This window comes from Acanthisitta chloris, unplaced genomic scaffold (genome assembly GCF_000695815.1).
Source record: "Acanthisitta chloris isolate BGI_N310 unplaced genomic scaffold, ASM69581v1 scaffold2768, whole genome shotgun sequence".
Classification (NCBI taxonomy): domain Eukaryota; kingdom Metazoa; phylum Chordata; class Aves; order Passeriformes; family Acanthisittidae; genus Acanthisitta; species Acanthisitta chloris.
The window spans coordinates 135,158-146,833 of NW_008688511.1; the positions used below are offsets into that span (position 1 = coordinate 135,158).

Genomic DNA, 11,676 nt, shown 5'->3' on the forward strand with positions numbered 1-11,676 from the left:
TCTGAGCAGACAAAGCATTTGCAAATATTTTTGGCTTAGGCAAGCCCTATATTTTTTAATGTTCTTGGATGCCTACAAAATATCACTGGAATCAGAAATAAACACCATCTTATAACAGCAGAATACTGAATGCTGACAACTAAAACAAGGTCAACCAACCTAACTTTACTACATGTCTCCCTAGTTTAAAATAAACAGCTTTTGTTCTTTTTACTCTTTCTATGTGATCCCCTTACGCATCTTGAAAAAACAGTGAGTAGGTTGACCTCTCTGCTTATAGCACACAAGCTCTTTTTATACCCTTGTGCAGTGTTTCACAATGCCTGGAATTAGGTCTTGCAATATATACCTAAGTCAACATGCCTGGGCACACAGAGCCTTAGGAGAGAGGCTTACAGTAACTTAGGTAGGGCACATCAGGGCATTATTTGCAATGAATAAGAAACACTAATGTAGGACAGAATATAAATTTGTTTTCAAAAGCAAAGGCATCTCTACGGGCAGCTGACGTCATTCAAGACGACAAGTAGGTTACAGATGTGTGTGGCAGTGGTTTGGACTAATATTCAAGAAGGAAATTACAGCAGTTGAGAGTCAGGGTGAAAAGCAGTGCAACAAATATGGCAAGGTGTCAGGTACCATCATCAACGTATTAAGTGCCACTATTTAGGCTCTATCAGGATGATGCTAAAGCAGCAACTAAAACATTCTTACAGACAATGTTCCCACAGAATAAAATCAAACACCTCCTCATACAAACCTGAGAGCTTCTTGAACACATCAGAAACAGCCAAAACAGAGGTAATATTTTACAGGTAATAAAGGTTGATGTGACCCATGGGCCACACTCTAGGGACCCTTTCTTTACTGTAGGCCTCATAAAAGAATATTCCTTTCATTTGTCTGTGTTGAGAGAGGCTTCAGACCATGTCTGATGTCTTCCTTTCAAGTCAGATAAGGACATGTACTTACATCAACTAAAAATACATGTAAATCATCATACTACTATGATCAAATCAAAAATAAATGGAACAAAGTAATAATCACAGAAACCGTTATTATTTCACTGAAATAAGATGTCTCCATCACAGAGGATTTCTTTATCCTTTCCAGCACCAGATTCCAACTCCAAAACTGAGTTATCTTAACTTTGAAGTGCCTTCAACAATGTCAGAGCCAGGGCAACTGCAAGGATTTGCAAAGCAGCTATAGATACTCAGCACACAGGGGTAGGTAATTGAACAGTCAAAACTTTGTACCATCACTTAAATATAAGCATTTATTTGAAAATAATCCATTTCTAGAAACTATTAGCTATTAAGGGTCAGAAATACTCTAGTTGATAATCATTCACCATCTGACATGATAATACTACTTATCTTACTCTATTCCCTCAAGCAGAAAAAAGAAATAATTGAATAGAGTACATCTTTTTATCAACTATCCTAACATCGACATAAACACATCGTGTACTGTATTTCCAATAATCATTTTGTGCAGTTAACATCAAACACAAATATCTCACAATCAGCTATGAACCTTGTATCTGTTTGTTAAATATGCAATTACTCACAGGAATGTTGATGAAAACAGTATCAAACTCTGATGCTGACAGAAACCTTTTCAATGGCACCATGAAAAACTGCAAGAAAAAAATTATATATACATTGGCTATTGTAATTAGATTTTATACACTGATAAAAAAAATGCATGTTACAATCCTCTAAGCAGCATCTTACTTTCTCGATCGATTCCAGAGTTTCAGTGTATTTCTCTTCAGTTTGCTTTATTTCAGCAAGACAACAGCTTCTTATGTCATTTTCAGTACATTTCTGCAATTACAATGGAGTCAAGTTTAAGTCATTAACAGGCACCTAATGGATTACAAATGTTTTTATTTGTTTAGAATTATGCAATTAGGATAACTGCTTCCTGAAATTCTCCGAGTACTGCAACCTCCAAAGATGACAGCAATAACCAAGAATATCTTAATGTTCAATTAGCTGATGACTTTAGTAAAATCAAAATCAAAGTAATATTATGAAAAGTTAATGTTCAGACATAAAATGCTAAAGTATCTGCATGTATTTCGGAAGCTGAAACACAAGGTCACATTTCATTTACATCCAGAGAAATCCTATTTAAAATACTCAGCAGTTAATAATTCCATTAGACTTAATGGGTCTAAATCATGTAAGCAACTTTGCATTGCCATAAATATTCAATTCAGTCTAATCCCTGCACTTATTTACAGTTTTTCCCCTTTTAGTTCTCAAGGGCATTTTTCTCTTTAGACACAATAGGAGTATGTCCTCAAATCAGGAACCGCAGTGACCTCCAACTTCAACTCTTGCCAATGTATGTGTGTGTCTCCAACAAGACCCCGGGATTTTTCCATGTAAACCACCAGACTAATAGAAATTTGAAGCAATTATCAGCACAGGACTCTATAAAAATACTTTACAAGCAATCAATGAAGACCAGATTTACAGCATTACAGCTTCAATAAGTTTAAACTACAATAGAACCTGATTTCAAATAAAAGGGTAAATAACTGGAAGAAAATATGGAACCATTCGTGTCAAGCAAGACTTAGAAGATCTGGAGATAGATACGTCAGCTTGGAGACCTGACACAGTAACTGGACAGGCTCTTGCAATTATAAGCAGTAATAATCCAAAATGCTTTCTCCAAAACCAACAATAAGCAGGGTCTTAATAAGCAACAGTACTACCACATCCAAGTATGTCCAAGGGCTAGAATCCTTCCACTCCCTCTCTCTGCTACCAGTCTGACACACCTGCTAAACATACAACAGCACACAATAAGCCACACTTAAACTGTCCATAAGCCACATACAGCTGCTATGACACTGCTTGGCCACCTATGTAGAGTGGGAAATTGGGAAATGTATTCCTACCATCTCAACTAGACACCAAATTACAAATCATAACAAGCACATAAAGCTCGGTCACTGCTCACACTTGTTTGCTGCTTTGATGGATCTCTTTTACCCTTCTTTGTTTTTCTCCATGTGACTTCACAAGCAGTTCCTGTGAGTGGAACATGGCTTCTCACTCTGAGAAATTACTCTTGAAAACCCAATTAGCTACATTTTAATTTTCCCACAACAAACATTAAGCTGATATCTTCATCAGATGCAGACACAAGTAACCATTTTGCAAAAACACAGTCTTATCAGAAGATTTGTACTTGGTGAGCAACATCTGTTGCTGATCACCCTATTCTCAAATCCATTCTTCTTTCCCAGATTCTTTGGCAAGGAGAGCAGACACTGTCACAGTTAACTGTATTTAATCAATCCCAATAAAGAATCGGGTTATGACATTATTTGACACAGTTATTTTTCACCTTTACCTTTGTGAGCCCAACGCTATTCAAATTGCTTGCAGTATTTGCCCCAATACAGAAGTTGCTGTACTCAATAGGAGTTCATATCCATTTGCAAAATGAGGGGGTTTGTTGTTCACAAGTCTCATATGAGCAATACAAACAAGTCCTGAGATTTCACTTAAAACCATTCACTTCAGTTTCGTGCTCAAATAACCTAAGGAGATCATTCACAAAGCCACTTTCAGCAGAAATTAATATATCCACTCTTCTATCTGTACCATAAACTACTGAAATTTGAGCGATATAAACAAAAGGAGAGAAGGAATAACAAGCAACGTGCAAATACAAGCACAGGTGAGAAAAACTGCCTTTCAAGGTCAATTACTGCTAGAGGAAACAGTGGAACAGTTTGCTTCACAAGACAATGATGACCTCTTGATCAACAAAAACTACATGGTTGAATACACAGGAAAATCATTAGGATGAATGTTCAAACAACAGCTGAAACAATAATATTTCACAGTATGATAATTATGGAGGTAGGACACTTTGAAGTAAACAGTTCAATTAAATACTCTTAAAATAGCTGGTAAATTTTACTAAAGTAATTAAGCTAGGATTTGAAAAACATACAGGTTGCTGTGCTGCTTCATCTTTCATTAGGTCTTCATAAACCTCCCCACCTTCATCTTCTCCATAGACACAATCATACAACTCCTCATCTTCATCAACACCAGTTTCACTGGGAAAAAAAAGACAATAAAAAGAAGTTGTGTAGCACAGGCAAAGGTAAATTTTACTAAAGTAATTAAGCTAGGATTTGAAAAACATACAGGTTGCTGTGCTGCTTCATCTTTCATTAGGTCTTCATAAACCTCCCCACCTTCATCTTCTCCATAGACACAATCATACAACTCCTCATCTTCATCAACACCAGTTTCACTGGGAAAAAAAAGACAATAAAAAGAAGTTGTGTAGCACAGGCAAAATCAGCTCTGAAAAAAAGACAAAAAAAGAAGTTGTGTAGCACAGGCAAAATACCATCAGCTCTGCAAAGGACTATTCTTCATATACTTCTATAGCAAACAGACTGCCTAAGAGAATATCTAATGACAAGAACTCCTTAATGGAAATTAAGTATATTAATTTTCTTTTCCTTCTACAGCAAACAGACTGCTTAAAAGAATATCTAATGACAAGAACTCCTCAACGGAAATTAAGTATATTAATTTTCTTTTCTCAATGCATTTAAAATACAACTGCACAACATCAACGCAATACTGAAGACTCCATGAATTTAGAACCACACAGGAACTAATACAACATCAACACAATACTGAAGACTACATGAATTTAGAACCACACAGGAACTAATTCAGGCACCAAAAGCAATGTCAAGACACCTTTGTCATTCAGCTGCTCTCTTCTCTTTTACTCTTTTCCTACCACATCCAGCGAAGAGGAGTTGCCTCTCCTTACTGCCTGGCACCCACTCAACTGGGATGTGAAGCACTGTTCTATAACAGATGCTTCACATCTATAACTTCTTCCTGCCTAAAGAAAGGATTATCTGGGGTAAAAGACTCTAAAGACCACAGATAGGACTTCTTCCTGCCTAAAGAAAGGATTACCTGGGGTAAAAGACTCTAAAGACCACAGAGTCAGCAGCTGAGAGTGTACCTCCACAATGTAACCAGAATCTTCATCATCTCATGAAAACCTCCAGCTACCCAAAAATGCAAAATGTAACCTATCAAACTGAACATCAGGCAGTGAAACCTCTAGCTACCCAAAAATGCAAAATTTAACCTATCAAACTGAACATCAGGCAGTTCAACAAAACAGAGTACGCACAAGAAACGTTCTCCTATTGCCCAGACTACAGAAATAAAACATCAGATCGATGTTCAACTCCACCCTCAGCTAACTCAGCTTCATCAGTCGGACTACAGAAATAAAACATCAGGTCAATGTTGAACTCTACCCTCAGCTAACTCAGCTTCATCAGTCAGTCCTGCTAGACTGACTACTTTGTGCTAGCACTGCATCAAGTCCCTAACATCCTTCTCTCCTATTTCTTAGGGTATGCCTATTATTACAAAAGTAGTCCAGTCATAATACAGAAACCACATCACATATGGTGATAATTTTGAGATTTTGCCTGTTAGAAGACAACACTGAAATCCTTCAGAAGAAGAATCAACATATAAGTCTAACATTTCAGTTTGCAGCAGCAATGATGGTGTGCTAGCCCTTCACATGAAACACTGGCAGCTGTCAGATGCAGCAGACACTCCATTTTACCACCTCTGCTCCAGGGAACAAAACCTGGCAAAAAGGCAGAGCAAGGGCAGAAACATTTAACTACTACGTCGCTTTCTGACAGGTTGACTTAACTTCATTTTCAATTTCTTAGACACCATTTAAACTCAGGGACGATTTCAGTCAAATACACTTACTAATAATAAAGAGAAACTAAAAAATGTGAGCCATTTGCATCATTCACTGGCACTTTTGTTTCTTATTCCTAAACAATTTTTCCTCCACAAGTGAGACCACATGCAACAAACAAATTTCAATTAATAATACATGTAATTTGATGCAAAAAAAATAATAATTAGGAATAGCAATTTCTTTGGTATTATTTGTTAAACTTTTCTTTTTTAATGAAAGTCTGTCTCCAGTACTGAATTTATATACCTACTTAAGAACAGGTAGAAATAATGCTACCACATCTAAGAGATAAGGCTATCACCTCTAGCTCATTTGGGTCTCAGAGGAGACTGAAAGTGCGATCTTCTGCACACTCAGCTACACAGAGTGAAAAGCAATTATCTATGAGACAGTCAGTCAACTGCAGGAGACAAGCATAAGCTTTGCAGGGAGGTGCTAAATTAAGCAATGCCAGTCATGGTGGTATTTCTCTTCTTCATAGGCTAAAGAAAAATCCACCGTGGGAACAGCAGCTACTTTACCACATTGCAGCAAGTGACATACTATGTAGCCAGAGCCAGTCAAGCACTAATGTCATGAGTGCTGGTGAACTTTGAGCTTTGGGACAGTGAGTTCCCAACCATCTCCTGTCCAACATGATTCCTAATGGCTCTTGAGATCCTAGCCATAGGCTACAAGAGTACCCGGGCAAACCTACAAACACTTACCCAGAAGAGGTTAATGCTCCCATATGAAGGAGCTCATTGACTTTAGGGAAATAACCCACTTGAATTATCATCCAAACAGGCATTTACTTTGCAACATCAAGTCAATTTCCTTGGGTCTCTTACAAATGATACTGTAATTTTCTGGAAGCATTCTCATAGGACAGACAAGTAATTTAGAACCACATTCTTTACTTACTTTGCTACCAGCACCCTGTATGAAACATGCTTCCTGGCATATACAAGTACATCACAATGTAAGGAAAATCATTCAAATAAGGTTTCATAATTAATTCTTCCTGGTCAACATAATGGCTAACAAAATATTTCAAAAATCAAACAAATATCCCATTCTCATTAAAACTACATGTTCTCTAACACTGTATAAATAACAGATACAACTGAAAGCCAAAATCTTTAATTAAATATTTACAACATACTCTAATAAGTCAGGAAGACCTTTGTAAATATCTTCATCATCAACACTTTCTTCTGTAGGAAAGGGCCTATAGAAAGAAAAATAGGATTAATTATAAACAGCACTAGCCTAATCATATAGTGGATTTTTGTTTCCAAAATTTTCACACAGATTATTTTATGTCGATGTGTTTGTATGTTCCACTCTCTCTGATGAACAGTATATGTGCATTTAGACTTCTATAGGCAAATTGACACTTAATATAATTAAAAACTCTACTGGATGGGTTTGTTAGAAATCACCATGAATACATAGCATTGACAGTTTTTCAACTGGAAAAGATAAGCAAAACTGTCAGGGTAGGTCTGGTTGGGTTTTTTGGTTTCTTTTTGAAAATGAGAACCTCACAAACTTGCCAATTTTGCTGAGTTTTTAGAAGGGAGCAACAAGAGGAAACCCATTTGTCTTTACATAAGTCAGCACTGTATCAGCTTGGCTTATGATCCATGTGTCACAATTATCACACAAGTTCTGCAATACCAGTTGCTCATTTGTTTCAGCATGAGACTTATATGTAGTTCAGGCACTTCAGTAAGCATAGCAGAGGCAGAAGATACCTTCTCTAGCTCCTCAGAGGTCCAGAGCTTTGATAAGATGCCCACTGGGGAATCTGGTTTATAACTAGAGAAGATCATAAATGGGGGACACAGCCTATACTGCCTCTAACAACTTTTCCAAGGAGCATCATGCCAGTGCCATGACTCCCACCATTCCCTAGGGCAATAACATACCTTATTCCTGTGCCTAACGCAATAGGAGTGCGAGAAAGTTTTGAAAGTGTTTCTATCACCTGGAGAAGAAGGAAACAGAAAACACAATTAGTTGCAGAACAGAAAAAAAAAAAAACATTTTGTTCTCTATTTTTTCATTATCAGCAGCACTACTTCAAATCAAATTATACAAACAGACAGATTCCAGCTGTGCCAAACACTGAGTGCACCAAACATCCATGAATTTCCCACGAGCTGGTCCTAAAGCCATTTCGTACCAGGAGATGCGATGGAAACACAAAGAAAGGAAAAGAGAAATCAGTTCCTTGGAAATAAATGTCAATTTATTTGGATTTAAAACCAGGTAATATGCCACAAATGAGACACAGAATTTGCAATAGGACCTGGATGCACTTGAAATCAATTTTAGCTTACGAACTGCTCTAAATATTGGGGTTCCTTGCTGGGACGAACACCGCCAGGCTCTGAGCTCGGCAGAGCGAGACCAGCAGAGGGAGCCACAGGCCAAGAAAGCAGCGACCTCGGCTCGGTCCCACGGCCAAGGCATCACCATCCCTTCCTTCTGCATCCTCGGGGCATGGAGCAGCCTGGAGCAGCTCATTCCGGCAAAATGTGCTGAAATTTGTATCATCAGCGAGGGGGAACGTCAGGGAGAGCAAAATACACACACACGGTCACATCCGTGGAGTTGTTCTCCTGGCAACTGTAATAACAAGACCTACTTTTACTCTGCCTGGCATGTCCTGTCACAAATATTTTCTGTTATACAAAGCACTATCAGGTCGGCAAGTCTTACTTGTGAGAGAGATAAAAAGACCCAAAATGACACCATCTGAATTTCCATACTTCCAATGACAAGGTTTCCCCTGAACTTCCCAGAAGTTTCAGCTTGAAACTTTTCAATTTAAAATCCATATTAAGCAGAAAAGAAATCTCCAAAGAAGGTTTCTATCAGTGGTATCAAAATTCAGTACAGCAAGTCTACATTTCATGGGCATTTGGGAATAATCTTGACAATTAAAATAGTTTATTTTTGAAGTTCTAATTACAAGACTACCCTGACCATAAAACGGAGTTAAAAGTGCATCTCTCAGAGGAAGGCAAATTACATGTTTACACAGGAGAATTACAAAGTAAAAACCACAGAGAATAATCACCAGCTACAGAGCTTAAACTGAAGTTACAAAGCCTCCAAAGTGAATCGTATCTCGCATGCAGACAAAAGGGAGAATTAACATTACTCCTGTGGATGAAGCGTTTGGGGTTCCTTTAAGCTGCTGTGAAAATAAGCATCACAGAAAACCTGAAAATCTTACAGAAAAGACAAACAAAACAAATAAATATGCTACAAGCACAATCAAAGGTCTGGGCACATATTCATCTATGAATAGAAGAACTGCAACATGGCCTTGAATAAGCTCTGGAAATAGTGAATAAAAGTTGACTGAATAAATGATGAAGTTAATTACGAAGTATTTCACAATAATCCAAAGGTCAAAAGGGGAAACAGACACCTTCAAAAAGTCTTACTGTTGCAGGGGAGTTGTAGTTTCCATACCAGACCAGTAGAGTCCCAGTGCAGGGATGCAAAGACTGCTGAGCTCCACGAGACAACTGAAAATTCACTAGCTGGCAAAATAATCTGTCCTGACAGAGGGGTGGACATTGATTGGCAAAATCGCAGGAAAGGAGGTTTAATGGTTACCAAAACAGAGAGGGGCAAGTATGGTGAATTGAATATCCCTTTCTTGCTTCAACATGTTAATTCCCAGCACACAAAAAAATCTTTTGCAAACTATTCCACCCACGCAAACCCTTTCCCTTAGAGAGATTCTCACTTATCTAGCATAATCAAACCCAGTAGATGCATAGTTTACTCTTCACAGCTAATTATGGTTGTTTCAAGGTAACACAAAAAAAAATAAAACTGAATTTTAGGTAGGTAACTAGCAAGCATTATTCCCAAAATCTATTGCCAAATTACATTTTACAGCTATCAATATGAACACAAACAAAAGTAAGTTTTGTGAATTAAGAGGAATAGAAAAACTTTTTCAGGAACTGATGTGCAAACTTGGAGGAGGTGGGCATAGCAACACATGCCGACACCCACACACACTGAGAAGTGTTCATGAGAACATGTACACACAGAAAAGGAGTGAGAAAGGAACTATGCAACTAGAGCTGACAAGACTACTCATCATTTTCATAGCTCTTAGAATGGAGCTGGCCTGGCACTATAGGAAGAGCAAAGCAATGAGCTATGAATCCAACAGGCAGATGACTATCAAAAAAAATAATTAATATTGGATAATCCACTAAGGAGAAAATGGTCATCGTCACAACAGCTGCCAGCATCCCACCAGAGACATATTGCATTCTCCAGAAGTGAGTGATAAAGTATGACCACAATGACATCACAAAAGGGGGAAAGGTAATTGGCAGAGATGACTATTCTATTTCAAAACAACACAGTTAAGAACTTAAGACCATTAACCACCCCCAGTCTCTATTAAAGATTAAAATACATGACTGAAAACAGATATAACTTCCACAGAATAAAAGGCAGTGCTCAGCCATTGACCACTCCTATTAAGTCACAGGATAAAACGGCACTCTGTCAAGAAGCAGAATCATTTCTACTAAGGGATGTTTTTCTTGCTGTTGTGGTTTCCTTAAAAAATTCAGAGAAATGTCAGGAATACTTACACTAGTAATCACACATGGAACTACCACTTCTGGTGAACACACTATTGCAATATCACTTACTTGTAATTGTATTTTCTCCAACATGAAGTGGGACTAAGAAAGATTCTACTTCCATGTGAACTTTCAGTTCTGAGCCACTGCAGGAACAACTAAGAGCCCCTGAATTTCAAGGCCCATGCGGATGTCTGCAGTTACATATGGGCTGAGTTGTCAGATAAGCCATCTGAATTTCAATGGCCATTCATCAAAACAACATTACATCCAAGAAAATATCTGATTTTCAGCAAACTGACAAGGAAAGGCTCAGGAGTTTTTCAGAACAGTGCTAGTTTGAAGTTACATACAGTTAATGGGAGGGAACCTATAATATAGTGCAATTCTGCACTCCTAAATTACCATGTACCACACACAATGAAGTCCATGACATAAAACTCAATGTTTTCCATCTTCTTTTTTTGCCTTGCTCTCCTCCTTTCAGCAGAGCTTTAATCCCTTTTACCCATTTAACCCTAAATGACTGCCCAGAGGGCTCTGACAGATGCTCCTATGCCTTCGAATGAGGCTTAACTGAATCTTAGTTTAAGTGCACAAGTATCACTCTTTTATTGTACAAGCTCTGGAACAACAGGGCTTCTGTGCCTGGCTCTGCAACAAACAAATGTACAAAGACATGCAGAACCTTTGTACACCCTATTACCAGGAGCAGTCAGCAAAAACCAGATACTAAGATTCATATTGACATTCTGGCCAGCTACAACACATGAAAAAATTAAAGTTTATACTCCAAAACATCCTACAAGAACTACATTCTTTCACACCGAAAAACTCGATGACTGTCCTGCAGGGAACCTGAGACTGGGAGATTTTAGCAAGAGACTTCCAGGCATAAAAGGAAGCTTCACTGCACCCACCCCAGTACAGCTCCTTTGCTCTGACAACACCATCAGACAGAGGTTAAGCAAGTCTTTAGAAGTCACATCAAAGCCACACTCACTTCAAGAAGATGTGAATATCCAAGTTTGTTTTTCAGTATATAGCCAGCTTATGCAAAATATGACATGAAATTCAAATCTACAGCCCTGGAAGTGAAAGCACAGCTCAGACCACACCCTGATGAGTGGCTCTGCTCCTCATTCATGTTTTGGGCACTGCTGGCAAGAGGAAAGGTCTCATACTACACAAACTCTTTTACTTCATGAATTACTCCTAACACCGGGTTTGCCTTCCCGCCCCCCCCCCCCCCCCC

At 38.2% G+C, this 11,676-nt stretch overlaps 1 protein-coding gene across 1 annotated transcript in view; it reads right to left on the reverse strand.

Annotated features, from left to right (window-relative positions):
* Positions 1-8,322, reverse strand: part of VAV3 (vav 3 guanine nucleotide exchange factor) — a 98,553-nt gene extending 90,231 nt beyond the window's left edge. The window contains exons 1-6 of the mRNA XM_009081029.1: positions 8,140-8,322; positions 7,722-7,780; positions 6,953-7,018; positions 4,188-4,296; positions 1,740-1,832; positions 1,574-1,642 (exon numbers count right to left, since the gene is read on the reverse strand). Of these exons, the coding sequence (XP_009079277.1) occupies positions 1,574-1,642; positions 1,740-1,832; positions 4,188-4,296; positions 6,953-7,018; positions 7,722-7,780; positions 8,140-8,322 (579 nt within the window). The remainder of the gene's footprint in view (positions 1-1,573; positions 1,643-1,739; positions 1,833-4,187; positions 4,297-6,952; positions 7,019-7,721; positions 7,781-8,139) is intronic.
* Between the last annotated feature and the right edge of the window lie 3,354 nt (positions 8,323-11,676).